This window comes from Lissotriton vulgaris, chromosome 3_1, assembly GCF_964263255.1.
Source record: "Lissotriton vulgaris chromosome 3_1, aLisVul1.2, whole genome shotgun sequence".
Taxonomy (NCBI): domain Eukaryota; kingdom Metazoa; phylum Chordata; class Amphibia; order Caudata; family Salamandridae; genus Lissotriton; species Lissotriton vulgaris.
The window spans coordinates 333,395,680-333,411,825 of record NC_141689.1 but is presented as its reverse complement, the minus strand read 5'-3'; the positions used below and the strand labels follow the sequence as shown (position 1 = coordinate 333,411,825).

The following is a 16,146-nucleotide window of genomic DNA, read 5'->3' as shown; positions in this document are numbered from 1 at the left end:
CTGAGGTGGAGAATGCGGAGCTGTTCTGGGTTCTCACCCGCGTGGGCCTGGGCAGGTCCCCTGGTGTAAGGCCGATTGTTAGATGGGCTGTCTCGACGTGGTCACGGTCTGTGTGTCGCGTGGGCCGGGCTCTTCAGCACTGGATGGGTCCGATGTTGACCAGCGGCTGTATCTGTACAGCGGGTGGGTTCCGGTGTCCAGGAGGTGGGGCCACCCAGCTACCGTTGCCGATCATTCAGGCCCAGGGGCGACGTCGATAGTGCGGGTCACCAAGCAGTAGAGTGCGATAGTCCTCCGGCTCCCGCTAGTTTTGGCGGGAAGTCCCCAGCGCCGGCAGGCAGGGCGGGTCAGCAGTGCAGGGCGCCGCGGGTCAGTGTGGCGTGCCTGCTTGTGGTCTCTGGGATCCCCGCGCCGTGGGTTCACCGGGGGTACCGGGCGCTGTGGTACCGTCTCGTCCCCCTCGCTGGGCCAGCGACAAGGCGGCGGGCGAGTGTGAGGGTCCAGGGGGCAGAGCGGGTCAGTTTTCGCTGTGGTCTGCCGGGAGCCAGGGGCAACGCTGATCAAATGGACCCCCAGGTGTCCGAGTGGTCCCCCTCTCCGGTGCTCGCAAGGCCTGGCAGGATGCCTCCAGGGTCGGTCGGCAGGGCGGGCCGATTTCACCGCCTGCCGTGGGCCAGGGTTGGATGCCTTGCAGCTGAATCTGGGGCTCCTGCACGGCTGGAGCGCTGGTGGGTGGCCGGCGTTGCGGCGCGGTATCCTTCCCCTCCGGATCGCGCCGGGGAGTGCACACGTGTTGCGGCCTACCTCGTTGGGCCGGATCCCCGGTCTTGGGTAGATGGGGCCGCCGACCGGAAGTGAGCCCTGGGCGGGCAGGTGCAGCAGCAGCTGACGGTCGGGGGGGTCCGGTGCTCCGATCCTCCTGAAATTTTCAGGGATGGCAGGGCAGGTCCCCGGGTGCACTCGGTCCGAGTTTGGGCCCGAATGCACCGGAATTGAAGGAGAAATCGCCCGTGGAAGGGGAGCCTCGCTCGGAGCTCTACCCGGGCACGTCCTCTTACATTGCGCTCTTGGCCACGCCCCCCTTGATATCCCTCTCTCATATGAGTAGGGAAACCCATTAGGTTTTTTAAGAGAACCCTCACCCACTAACACAAGTTAGTTGCATACTTCATCATAGGATTCCCACATGAGATGCCTAGTGCATCAGGGTGTGCTGCTATGCCTGAATTATAGTGCAGCGGGTTTTTATACAGAGTTTTTCAAGGAATAGTGATTTTAAATTTACCTCACGGTTGCCCACCATTCAAGGCGATTTTAATAATGGAAACCTTGGGTAGGGCTTAAAAACAACATTGGATGTGATGTGAGATGATGATGATCTCTCACATCTTGGTCTACATGTCCCTGCCATTTTTTCAATGCCCATTGAGTCAGTATGGCTTTCTTCAGGACCGTGGCCGCATGCGCGCTAAAACATGCAGTGCTGATACGTTGTTTCGTAACTTACAATATTTCTTTTACCACTTTGCATGATTGTTTATGGTGGGGTATGCCCTTTCAACATGGATGCTCCGAGGGGGCAGACCCTGTAGTCACACATTCATCATGGGGTCTCGCCCGCTCTGTACCTCTTTGATTCTTGTGAGCTCCGTAAATGTGTCTACAACAGTGGAACTATGTAAATCTGGGGCTGCACCCCGCTTGCCCCATAATTTAGATTTGAACAAATAGCATTGTTTCTATCTCAAATTGATGAAAATGATGCAGCCAGAGAATTATGCTGCATGATGCTGCATAATTGGTCTTTTCATGCTGCATAATTTGGATAACGTTGCTGCATAATTTGGTCCACCTTTGCGGTATAATCCCAGTTGCCCTGACAATGGTAAAGCTCTGCAGATTGGTTTGGGGACTGTCATCCTGATAATGAAACCCTTGTTTCACAAGGACCTGTGAAATAGTTGCAATATTTCGTGATTTCCTATGAAATATGCTTTTTTATGCCTAAAGTGATTTGATATTTATTACATTTACTAGTACCATTCTTAATAAAGCCAATTGATACAGTATCAAGTATTTTATATGCCTTAATAACTTCGTAAATTTACATGCAGTTTGTAGCTTTCTTTTCTCTCCATAATCATGCTATTATAAACAGTGTTTCATATATAAGTGAGACACATTTACTTGGTGTGTTAACTACATATGTTTTTTTTCTACAGATCAACTGCAGGCTCTTTGTCTTGAACAAAGTTACCCAGTCATGGACTGAAAAAGGCAGAGGATCCCTGCGACTCAATGACACATCTAGCAATGGATGTGGGACACTACAGTCTCGACTAGGTAGAGGCATACATCATACGTAGAGATGCGTGTGGGGTTGTATTGGTAGACAGCTGGCAAGTCTCAGTATTAGTTTGCCTCTCAAGCGTCATGTGCCTACATATCACCCACTAAATTGTTCTTTCTCCATAGCCATGATAAGTTAACTTCAAACTGTAGTTTACAAAGTCCTTCTAGGTTTAAACCATGGAGAATGTGTTTGCGCTTATGTGAGAAGATACAGGCTTCCAGATTTCATTCTAACCAATGTAACAAATATCAGACTATCTATTTTGTTTGGTATGTGTGTGCTACAAGAATCTTGCAATACTGCTTTTAAACTGGCCTATTTTAAAGGCAGCGCCCGTGAGTGACAGGAAGCGCAGCTTCCAATTGTCTAAGTTTAGCATAAGAAGAATGTGTGGGCTGGCAGCAATCAAATGCTCTGTATCAGGAATAGCCCAGCCTGTAGCAGACAGCAGTGGTTCAAATACCATTCGGGGAAATGTTTAGGAAGTGTTTTAGTATTTATTCCGGTGAGTATGTTGAACCATAATACTGAATTCATGTAATATGGTATGAGAAAAAAATATTAGCACATGAGCAAGCCATTGTGAAACAGTTCAAATCTTCTCTAACTGTTCATATTTTAGTAATGCGAAACCAAGGCAGCCTGCGGTTGATATTCAACACTAAATTGTGGGCTCAGATGAAAATTGAAAGAGCTAACAGAAAAAGTTTGCGCATTACTGCTACCGATGTAGAAGACAGTGATGTCAGAGTATTTCTAATACAGGTAAGTCCTTAGCTCTTACACTGGAACATTGAAAATGTAACATACTAATGTGCACCATGTGTAAGGTGTAAGTAAAACTGTTTCTGAAATGAAATTGAAAGTGTCAGAATATATACCATATTATTAAATTCTACTAAAATTAGTAGGCACTAGTCTGGATTTGACTTGCCTACTATGAAACCCTGTGCTGTTGAAACACACACTATGTCAAGGATAATGTGTCATAGGGTCAACTCAAGTCTCAATAACTGAGTCATTTCATGTATACTCTCTTTATTAACATTTACATCATACAACATTAATGGCATAATGAGCAGCAATCGGTATGCAACAGATATTATTTGTTACAGATATCTAATATCTTACATTTGGAGATATCTCACAATGTTGTTGCTTTTACGGCCGATTTGTCAACTTAGTATTTAACCCCACCTGAAAGTGTTGTGTGGGGGGGGATAAAGGGGAGAGAGGAAACAAGCGGGCAGAAACCAGGAGGTCTTCAGCTACTTTAACATTCTACATTCCTCCCGGGATTCCCTATTGTTAAAGACCCCTATATGCCCGCCAGTCTCCTATACCATCTCCCACTTCCTGGGACACCCCCTCCTCTGGTATACTACCCGCTCTGCTCCCTGGCCCCAATCCATGTTGGATTGCTACTCATCCATGGTGGGGGCGGGGGGCTGCTGTTCTCCAAGCTCTTGCAATATTTCTCTTGGTCTCTATTGCCGCTAATGCTAACCAGATATTTCGAAATTTAGGCCCTGGTTCTACAACACTAATATTTAGGAGGAGCTTCTTGGCGTCCAAGGGAACCGTCCTCTTTGTAACCTGTGCCATTACCCTTACCACCTGTGCCCAGTATTCTTGAATCCTTGGACATTCCCAGAGTACATAGAAAAGGTGCCCTCCTTGTTACACCCACGCAGAGACTGAGATGACTCCGCCCTTCCCATTGTGTGTAGGACAGTCCTGGAGTAGTAAGACCTATGTAGAACACAGAGCTGTACTAGATGGAAGTGGGATCTAATGGCAACTTCTCTTGGACTTTTTATTGCCTCTAGTCATTCGTCATCTTCCTTCTCTCCTAAACCGTTTCCCCATGCCGCACTTAACCTCATTAGTAGGTCGTGGGAGTTATTTGTCAGTTTCTTGCAGATCGAGAAATACTCTATTCGGGCATAGGATCCGCTAATACACAACGACGACAACGACCGCTCAGGCCCGGACATCCATCTTGCCCTTCCTTTGGGTTACCAGATACATAGATTGGACCGGACAGAGAGAGTAGGGGTGGTATTGCTATTATTCTGAAAGATGAATTCAAATGTACTATAACTCAGCTTTATCTCCCAGAATGTGAAAGTCTACAGTTTCACATAGCATTATCCCCTAACCGCACCTTATCCAGTATTGGGGTATCTTTCATAGATTCACATGCCTGAATCATTCCCCGTCGCAGAGGCGGGAGTACCACGGTATATAAAAAAGCAGTGCCAAAGGTAAATTAAAGTAATAGGCCCTAAGAGAAAAGCCTGAGGCCTAGATTGTAGTAGCCTATCTACCTCATTATGCTAAAAAGACCAAAGTCTTTGTTCCAACCAATCAGCTCATAGCACCCTCTAGAACACTCTCTGCAGAGCCAGTTCTCCTCAGATTTTCACCGCACGTCGTGTGGAAGGGAGTCTCCCTCAGTCTCTACTTAGTTTTTTCTCTACTTCAGGATGTCTGACAAGAAGGCCTTGTTTAGACCTTGCAGAACATTGCAAAAGAAAAGAGTCCATGTTGATGACAAACATAAGGACTGTATTTATTGCCTTTATCCGAAGCATGAGGCAAAAAATTTTAGGATCTGCTGCACCTTCCCTTCTAAGACCTTAAGGGATAGGGAGGCCAGAGTCCTTTTATGGCTCAAATCTTCTTCTGATGATGTTGGCGACAGAGCTTCAACCTCTAGTAAAAGAGCAAGATCAGAAGATGATTCTAAAAGTGAGTGAAGAAAACATGTCAAAACCTCCCACTCCAGTTCGAGCTCTTCACAGAGATCTCTTATCTTCTCTCCCTGAAGCCTCAACTCTCAAGGAATCTAAAAAGCATAAAACTGTGAGTAAAAGCTGCTCTGTCTCCTCAGCCTTTCCTGTAACTACCATCTCTGTTACATCTTCTGCCCCCTCGTCGACGGCGACAATTTCTACCACAGCTATCACCTCTCCTATCCTGTCAACTAGGATTTCCATTGTGGCAAAAAGAACCATCGTCGACGATCCGTCGACGACAACCTCGTCAACTAAGGTACCGTCGACGAAGCCTCCGTCGTCGGCGAAGACCTCTACGGTGCCGTTGACGAGGAAGCCAAGTCAGTTGACGACGTGTTCGTCGACGTCGAGTCCGTCGACGAGAGTTATGTCGACATCGAGTCCGTCGATGACGCTTCCGTCGACGTCGAATCCATCGACGATGGGCCCGTCGACGAAGCCAGTATCGACACCTACAACAATTCAAGCACAGGTGTCACCATTGCCTACAGTGTCATCAAAATCAATAGACCCTGCTTCTACAAAGCCTCTAAACACAATACAGGAATTTTCTACGCCTATTTCTTCAAAAACTTTCCAACTAACATCTTACCAGTGGCAAGAGTGCTCTTCTATCTCGCCACTTACGCCCTCTCATCTCCTAGAGACATATGCTCATGAGGAGGAGGATGACTTTGATGATGATGGCAACGAGGGATCGTTTGGGATAGCTCAACATCCTTCGGAATTGAACATCAAATGTCAGGATGATGATGAGGAGGATGATGAGTACGCTGAGCATTACTATCAAGAAGATATTGTAGTTCCTCATCGTACAGCATACCAGAGGCAGTCTCGGGCTTCATAGTCCAGCCATCTGCCACCAAGCCTCATCCAGGACTTACAGGCCATGTTGGCAGACTATAGACAACGTTTTCCACCACAGCAGGACGGTTCTCCACTTCAACCTGCAGCAGTTCCGGACCCTATTCCTCAACCTGATATTCCAGCACCCAGGACTCCGGTCACGGAACCTCAACAACCTACTTTGAATACCCGGACTCCGGATACTTCTTCAGACGAAGAAGTAGAGGAAGGCGAGTTACCGAATAATCCTCCTTTGGACCCGTGGGATGATTGTTATCCCCATGCCGTCTCCACCAACTCCACAACCTTCAGACTCCCCACCTGAAGACATAGGTGTATTTCATAATCTTATGCAGCGACCTGCAAGTAGATTTCAACTACCGGTAACAGTTGAACAGTCTGAGTGTTTTCTTCATGATTTTAAAGAAGAAACTAGGAAGGTGTCCACAGCAATTCCTATTATAGATTACATATGGAAGGAAGGCTTCAAAGTAATGAGAAATCCTACCTCTGTACCTGCCGTACTTCCTTGAATTGACAAAAAATATTGTGCTCCTCTCGGTAGCCCTTCATGCCTTACTTGACACCCGCGGCCAGATTCGGTCATTCCGCAGGCCGCACAACAAAGATCAAAAAACCTGGCCACTCCCATTACTACGCCACCAGATAAGGAGGGTCGTCGTTTGGACCTTATCGGGAAGAAATTTTCCACTCGGGCTGCGAATTCTTTGGTGATTATAGGACGTTATGATCGCCAAATGTGGTCAGACATGGCTGGTCTGATTGATCTAATTCCAGAAGATAAAAGACAGGAGGCTCGGAAGTTCCTGATGGAAGGGGAGCGTGCAGCTGCGAAAACTATAGACTGCGCCTTGGATATTGCAAATACAAATTTTAGACAACTGGCAGGAGCTGCAGTTCTCAGGCGTCGGGGCTGGCTAAAGGCTACTACCTTTCGGCCTGAGGTCCAACTTAAAATTCTAGACATGGCCTATGATGGCGAGTCTCTGTTTGGAAAACACATAGACGACGCCCTCCAGGCGATCAAAACGGACACAGATACCGCAAGATCACTGCGTTCCCTGCAGTACAAGCGAGGATCTTTTAGAGGTGCTAGAGGACGTGGATATTCCTCTAGAGGAAACTATTTTCAACAAAACAGACAATATCAGCCTCAATACCGGCAGAATTATCAGTCTTCCAGCGCCAGTCTGGTGCAGCTAACTTCTCTCGCCAAGGAGGCAGAAAACGCACAAACAATCAAGGGCCAGATACCCACAGAAAACAGTGAGATCAGCCTGGCGCCAGCCTTATTTCCTTCCCTCCCTGTGGGCGCGAAAATATCTGCCTTTCTACACCAGTGGCAACTGATTACATCCGACCAATGGGTGCTAGACCTCGTTCAGCACGGACACACCCCAGAGTTTGTCACCAAACCACCAACTACTCCGCCCATGGGACCCCCTCGTCTTCACTTATTGTTCAAGGAGGTTCATTCAATGTCCCTCAAGAACGCTATAGAAAAGGTTCCAGTTTATCAGAGGCGGGCTGGCTTCTATTCCCGTTTTTTCCTCATAAATAAGAAATCAGGGGAATGGCGACCAATCTTGGACCTGCGCAATCTCAACAAATCTCTCAAGAAGCAGGGTTTTCGCATGGTCGCTCTTTCAGAGATTCTAAGCTGCCTGAACGAGGGAGATTTTATGGCTTCTTTGGACATGGAAGACGCATACTTTTGCATCCCATTTCATCCAAAACATCGAAAGTATCTCTGTTTCACTGTGACTGGCGCCAACTATCAGTTCAAAGGACTCCCATTTGGCCTCAAATCAGCTCCAAGGCTCCGGTTGCGGCAGCATTATGCTCTTCAGGGATCCCGGTTTTCCCGTACTTGGACGATTGGCTAATCAAAGGTCCCTCAAAGTACAGAGTACAGAACGACATACCAACGTGCCGCAATCTCTTTGCATCCCTAGGTCTCACTGTGAACAACAACAAATCCCATTTGCTTCCAAGAAAAATCCTGCCTTTCCTGGTAGCTCGTCTGGATACAATGCAATGCAGGGCATTCTTGTCTCAAGAAAGGCTACTCCATCTGCAGAAATTACCCATTCAAGTGTCAAAAAGAAAGTCACTTTCTGTTCGCTTCTTTTCTGGGAATGTGTTCTTCGGCCATAAATCTCATCCCACTAGCAAGTCTGAAAATGCGGCCTCTGCAGGAGGAGCTACATCTTCAGTGGGAGAAAGCGACAGGTTCCTTCGACGACATCATCAAAGTAACCCCGCGCATGGTAGATACGCTTCTATGGTCGGCGCAACTGCGCAATCTGAAGCAAGGACCCACATTCTTGCAAACTCCTCCGGACTTCATTCTGACGACAGATGCGTCCATGGAGGGCTGGGGAGGTCATCTCCAAGACTTACAAGTACAAGGCAAATGGTCTCAGAAATACAAACAATGTCACATCAACAGTCTGGAATTGAGAGCCATCTTTCTACCCCTGCAAGCGTTACTTCCCAGAATCGCAGGGTCTTCAATCCTGGTCCGAACGGACAATACCACCAGCATGTTTTATGTAAACAAGCAGGGAGGAACAAGATCAGCTACGCTATCAAAGGAAGCTCAGGAGTAATGGCTAACACTTCACAACATAATTATCAAAGCAAAACATGTCAGAGGCCTCCACAATACCATAGGGGACAGGCTCAGCAGATCCTTGTCAGATTGCCTTGAGTGGGAAGTGGACAACACCCAATTGGCCAGAGTATTCCAGGCATGGGGCAAGCCAACGTTGGACTTGTTTGCAGAACAAGAAATGCCGGTATTACGCCAGCAGATTTCCTCAACAGGGATCAAGAGGGAATGCCCTGTCCATGCGATGGTCATGGATTTATGCTTACGCTTTTCCTCCGATCCCGTTGATTCCTAGGGTGTTGCGCAAGATGCTTACGATTTTCCTCCGATCCCGTTGATTCCAAGGGTGTTGCGCAAGATGAAGCTGAAAAACTGCAGTCTTATCCTAATTGCTCCCAGATGGCCTCGCCAGTATTGGTTTCAGGAGCTCATGTTGTTATCACAGGAGCCTCCAATCAAACTTCTCCCAGCTCCAACACTGCTGTCACGCTACGAGGGTCAGGTACTTCACCCAGACCCTCAATCTCTGAAATTACACGCATGGCTCCTGACTTCTTAGAGTTTCAACACCTCCAAATTCCCCAGGATTGCCGGGACATCTTGAAGAGGGCGCGAGCCCAGAGCACATTGAAAACACACACTGATGCACACTCTAAATATGAAATACTGGTGTCAGTATAGACAAGTTACACATTAGAGACAAAAAAACAGATGTTCTTGGAAAACAGTCGTCGGAAAGGGTGTCTTTAATGTTCATGAGAACCAGTCGACACGTGTTTCGTCGCATAAGGGACAGTCTTCCAACGACTCCTCAGGGCTAAGGAAAATTGACGTATCGTAGGGAGAGTCGCTCCGTTGGTGATACTTCCGACCCGACAGGGCCCTGGACTGTGAATTAAAATGCTGAATGTTCGAGTATTCTCTCAATATGAGACCTCCGCGTTGCGGGAAATGAAAAGGTAAATCAAACTGTAGGACACTCCTACTGACTTCGTGAAGGACCAACGCCGAATCGCGTTGTACATGGAATATATATACCTTGGAAGAAACCAAAAAAATTTTGTATTCACGTAGTGTACAAGTGAATAACCAGGCTTGGACGGTAGTCCGAAAATGTGAAGCTTAGGGCGAAAGGACGGGTGCATCCATTCACTGCTCCTCGACTCTGTGCACCAGGATAAGGTCACGGCATTGGTCCTTCACGAAGTCAGTAGGAATGTCCTACAGTTTGATTTACCTTTTCATTTCCCGCAACGCGGAGGTCTCATACAGTGCGAATTCTCGAACATTCAGCATTTTAATTCACAGTCCAGGGCCCTGTCCGGTCGGAAGTATCACCGACGGAGCGACTCTCCCTACGATACGTCAATTTTCATTAGCCCTGAGGAGTCGCTGGAAGACTGTCCCTTAGCACGTGTCGGCTGGTTCTCATGAACATTAAAGACACCCTTTCCGACGACTGTTTTCCAAGAACATCTGTTTTTTTTTTCCCTAAATCAATAGGCTGTTGTCTCTAATGTGTAACTTGTCTGTACTGACACCAGTATTTAATATTTAGAGTGTGCATCAGTGTGTGTTTTTGTAGCATACGTGGTGTTAGCTTGCTGACACTACACTGGGGGGTTACAGGGCTTATCCCCTCCTCACTGCTTTGCACCTCACAGCTACCATATATCTTATAATAATTTGTTGCGTTACTACTTAGCTGTGCGCCCTTTGCTGGAAACCGGACTAAAAACCCTCTTCCAGACTCTTTGAACCAGAGCACATTGAAGACTTATCGTCTTAAATGGAAGCGATTCTGCTCCTGGGGTATACCAAACACGTTACACCCGATTAAAGTCCCTGCAGAAAAAATTCTTCCTTACTTCTTACATTTGGCTCGCTCTGGTCTTTCTTTTTCTTCGATAAAAGTCCATTTAGCGGCTCTATTCAGGTATCGCGACTGGTACTTCTGCCCCAAGCGTCGGGACCAGGTAACCCAAAATCCACAGGAGCGAAGATGTCACCCCTTCACTCCAATAGGGTCAACAACCCCAGAACACAGAGAGTAACAGGGGACACTACTACCCGCAAGGAAGGACCACCAGGGAGTTCTTTCAAGCAAGGAGAGTCTAGGAAGAGTAATCCTGCAGAGGGATGAGAGAAATAGGAGAAAGTTCATTAAACAAGGGTTCCTCTGTGTTACTTGGGCAACATGAATGTATTTCACTTTGTATGCAAACCCAGACTTACCTTCATCTGGCACAGAAGATTTATAATACCAAAGCCTTGATACCGCAGATAAATGTGATATAGAATCAGTAACACGTTGTGTAAGAAGTATTGACTCCAAGGAGTAAGCTGCTGTGAGAAAGAGCAATGGGACTTAGCAATCAGGAAGGATAAAGGCTCTTCCAAGAAACTTCATGGAAAGGGGGTATCAGGAATCGGGGCAAAACACAAATAGAGAATGTCTCTCCAAAATTATTCATAGAATTCCTCTTTGAAAGGCAGGACTTGCAGTAATCCACATTGAGAATGTCCGTAGAATCTTCCACAGGGTATTTGTGCACTTCTCAACAACAACAAAAAATAAAAAAAATAAATGCATGCATAAATGAAATACCTGAGCCTCAGGAGTGTTCCCACAATACTCCGCATTACATGAAGAGAATGCACATGTGAAGACAGCAGTCCCCGAAGAGGAAAAAAGGCAAAACGAGCCTCTCGTCCGAGGTGGTGGGAGGCGGAGTCGGGAACGCAGAGTCGTGTTCAATAACACGCGATATGCCGAACGCGAGTAAAAAAAAAATAGAACGCGTTCGAAATAAAATAAACTACGTTTCAAAAAATGTTAGAAATTCAACAGGAAAGCTCTCGGAAGCAAAAAATCAATCCAAAGAAAAGGAGACGAGAAACGGGTTCCAGGCGAACAGTCTTCCAACAAAGAAGTCTCCCTGTTTAACTTGAGCAGACAGGAAAGGGGCGTGGTCCCATACAGGAAATGAAGCCAAGCACTCGAAGTTGTAAGCTGACTGCTTATATGCAGGAGTGAGTCAGCTGATCGCCACTAGGAAGTCTGGGAGGGCATACAAAGCAAAGACCTTCACAAGGCATTCTGGGATTAGTAGTTCTTTAAACCACCAGGAAAGAAAAGGGTGCAAGAGGCTCGCTGGCTAACACCAGGTTCAGGAAGGTAGCTGGTATTCCCTCACTATGTTCTGCATCGTTAATAAAACAGTTCATGAGCGGTCTTTTCCGGACTTATCCTCCGGTTAAACCTTCCCCACCGGAATGGTAGCTCAACACGGTCCTGTCTCAACTGATGAAGCACCCGTTCGAACCTATCCACAAAGCCGACCTCAAGTACCTAACATGGAAGGTCGCCCTGACATCTGCCAGAAGAGTGGGAGAAATTCAAGCTTTCACTATAAAAAAACCTTTCTTGCATTTCTCTCAGGATTATGTCAGTCTTCGAACAAATCCAACTTTTATACCCAAAGTGCCTTCTCAGTTTCATCTAAACGAGCCAGTGAAATTGCGAGTTTTCTTCCCAAATCCTACAACTCCAGCGGAAAGAACACTACATTCTTTGGACATCAAGCGATGTTTGAAGTTTTATCTGCAAAGAACAAAAAACGTCAGAAAATCAGATCAGTTATTTGAGGCTTATGGCCAAGCTACGCTGGGGAAAGCGATCACTAAAGCCACAATTTCCAGGTGGATAGCCTCCGCGATCCATTTTTGTCATGTCAAATCCAACAGACCATTGCAAAGGACTGTCAGGTCTCACTCTACAAGCACTGTAGTGGTGTCTACAGCATTGTTTGCAAGAGTGACGTTAGAAAATATTTGCTGTGCTGCGACATGGAAGAATGTCCACACGTTTACAAGACATTACTGCCTGCAATCAGCAAGTCAAGAAGATGCGGCAGTTGGTCAAGCGGTCCTATGTCATCTGTTTCCATAAGAACAGCTTTAGGTAACCAGTGTTTCCTTCATTTAATGATCCATCTATGCTTTTCAAGATGTCTGCGTATGTAAAGATATAAATGCATTACAGTTTGCCTACTTGTTATGCGTGATATTACTTTTCCTGATTATTATCATATGACTGCTCCTTGAAATCTAGTCATGTTTGTCGTTGGTAAGGTACTTACTTCACAATTGTTGGTTCTTAAATATTTTTATGGGAGTGTATCACTATAAGTCTCCCACCATCCGCAACCGACTCTTACCTGGCATACTGCTTGCTACTCTGATTCAGGCATGTGAATCTATGAAAGATACCCCAATACTGGATAAGAAAACAAGTTACTTACCTGTAACTTCAGTTATCCAGTATTGGAATCTTTCATAGATTCACATGCACCCACCCTCCTCCCCGGAGAGTCAGTTCTCTAATTTGGGATACTTATTTCCCACTTGTGCTAACGAAAATCTGAGGAGAACTGGCTCTGCAGAGAGGGTTCTAGAGTGTGCTATGAGCTGATTGGTTGGAACAAAGATTTTGGTCTTTTTAGCATAATGAGGTGGATAGGCTACTACAATCTAGGCCTCAGGCCTTTCTCTTAGGGCTTACTACTGTAATTTACCTTTGGCACTGCTTTTTGTATATACCGTGGGACTCCCGCCTCGGCGACGGGGAATGATTCAGGCATGTGAATCTATGAAAGATACCAATAACGGATAACTGAGTTACAGGTAAGTAACTTGTTTTCTTCTTTGGGATACTTATTTATAGACCCCCAGACACAAGCTGCAGGTTCATGGAGGCATTACCCGACTCCCTAATTAGTCTAGAGATAGAGAAATCCCATATGACTATTTTGGGTGATTTTAATTTTCACTTTGCTGAACAAGATACCCCTCACATCAAACGGCTGCAAGGTGATTTAGAAGCTCTACAAGTAACGCAATGTGTGACCTTACCCACGCATGAGAAAGGGCACATACTTGATCTTATTTTTTCTAATTACCCCGAAATCGCTGTACTAAGAACTATCCCAGTCCCCCTGGTCAGATCACTTTTTAATTAGATTTGGCCTACCCAAACCCGCACAGCAGGAGAAATCTCAAGCCCAAATGGTTGTAAGGCATTGGTGGACTAGATTGGCCCCATAAACCTGGCAGACGGTCCTAACGGACAACAACATCCCAAAATTTGATGGTAATATAGAAGGGAAATATCAGCAGTGGGAAGACTGGATTATCCAGTCGGCTGACATGTGTGTCCCCATGAGAACTATTAACAATAAAACATGCCCTAGAAGAGCACCATGGTACAATGAACAGCTTTTGGAATTGAAAAAACAAGAAACTGGAGAGACTATGGAGAAAGAATTATGATCCAGCTTTAAAAACCAGATACAAGCTGCTAATTAGGGCCTATCATAATGACATTAAGAATGCTCAAGTGAAATTTTATGAAGAAAAAATCTCTCAATCAGTTAATTCTTCAAGGGAATTATTTAAAGTGGTTAAAACGCTAACTAACCCACATGAAAATACGAAAACCCTCCCGGTCTCAGTCGAAAGGTGTAATGACATAGCTACCTATTTCCATAAAAAAGTAATAGAAATATATGACCTATTCCCAAAGGATAGGGACTTGAACTCGGAGATAGGTACAGAGGTGGAAGTACCCATATCCTTCTCAAATTTAGCTCATTTACCCAGACTTGAGGAAGAAGACGTTCGTAATCTAATAAAAGGTACTAAATCTGGATCACCTATTGATCCAGCCCGCCCCAGATTTTATCTAAAGCACTGGAGACCATTTTACCCTCCATAATGGAAATGCTCAACCTATCATTAGAACCCGCTTCGGTCCCAAAAGCTTGGGTGCATTCAATCATTAGGCCTTTACAAAAAAAAGCCAATATGGACCCTACTGTTTTTAGCAATCTACGTCCTATCTCACTTTTGCCATTTATCAGCAAACTTTTAGAAAAGCATGTAAATATTACCTTGACTAACTTCCTGGAAACTAATGAAATACTGCATCCCACTCAGATGGGTTTTCGTGCCTCCCATAGTACAGAATCAGCAATGCTGGTGGTCACAGAGGAGTTAAAGCGATACCAAAGGGGATGATGGACGGAGCGTTTGAGCAAATCAAACACTTACCCCCAGTCAACTGATTTGGGTTTAATCCATCATCATTCTTGAGCTCACTCCACCACCCCAGTTCGGACATGGCCATATGCCAATCGGTCTGACCCTGTGCCTCATGGGAACAGTCCAACCTGAACTGCAAAGCCATGTCTTCAATGGAACGGAAACAAGCATCCTAGGACCTGTTTCGGGTTCATAACCCTCATCAGCCAGGCTATCTTGAATCCAGTCGCAAAGTGAGCAAGGGACCCATGTCTGGGCATTACCTGCCAACTTATGGCGAATAAAGCCGTACCAAAGGGGATGATGGACGGAGCGTTTGAGCAAATCAAACACTCACCCCCAGTCAACTGATCTGGGTTTAATCCATCATCATTCTTTAGCTCACTCCATTACCCCAATTTAGACAAATGCAAATCAGTCTTACTCTGTGCCCTAAGTTGGCAGGGTATGCCCAGACGTGGGTCCCTTGCTCAGTTTGCCACTGGATTCAAGCTAGCCTGGCTGATGACGGCTGATTAGCCAGAAACCGCTCCCAGGATACTTGTTTCCGGTCCAGGGAAGACATGGCTTGGCAGTTCAGGCTGGACTGTTCTCATGAGGCTCAGGGTCAGACTGATTTGCATATGGCCATGTCTGAACTGGGGTGACGGAGTGAGCTAAAGAATGATGATGGATGAAACCCAGATCAGTTGACTGGGGGTAAGTGCTTGCAATGTTTAACACTTTGTCCATCACCCCCTTTAGTTTTACAGAGGAGTTAAAGGCACTATTGGATGAGGGTGGTTCTGCCGCCATCCTTTTGTTAGACCTCAGTGCAGCATTTGACACTGTAGATCATACCACTTTAATGGGGAGACTAAGAGAAATAGGAGTCCATGGCCTTGCCATGGACTGGTTGGCTTCTTTTTTGGAAGACCGGTCCTTCCAAGTAATGGAAGGGGACTGTTTCTCAGACCACCTCCCAATTATATGTGGCGTCCCACAGGGATCTTCCCTTAATCGTACCCTATTTAATATTTATGTACGACAGTTGGCTAATATAGCACAGGAAGATGGTGTCTCAGTGGTGTCATATGCTGACGATACTCAGCTGATGGTCTCCCTAGCAGATAATGCAAATCAGCAGTTGAGTCACGTCTGGAGAAAGTGGTAAATTGGATGGCAAATAGCCATCTGAAATTAAATGTCGAAAAAACTGAGATTATGCTATTGGGAAAATCCACTATCCAGGCACCCCTGGCTTTCTGGCCCCCTTGTATGGGAAACCCACCTATACCCAAATCAGTTATAAAAAACGTGGGGGTCTGGATAGAAAACCCACTCACGATGGATTGCCAATCCAGGAAACTGTCAGGAATATGTTTCTCTCTGCTTAAAATGCTAAGGAAAATTATCGAGGTGATCTCGGA

At 46.0% G+C, this 16,146-nt stretch overlaps 1 protein-coding gene across 1 annotated transcript in view; it reads left to right on the top strand.

The window, feature by feature from the left end:
- Positions 1–16,146, top strand: part of RANBP3L (RAN binding protein 3 like) — a 245,094-nt gene that overhangs the window by 149,935 nt on the left and 79,013 nt on the right. The window contains exons 12-13 of the mRNA XM_086960541.1: positions 2,223–2,343; positions 2,976–3,118. Of these exons, the coding sequence (XP_086816667.1) occupies positions 2,223–2,343; positions 2,976–3,118 (264 nt within the window). The remainder of the gene's footprint in view (positions 1–2,222; positions 2,344–2,975; positions 3,119–16,146) is intronic.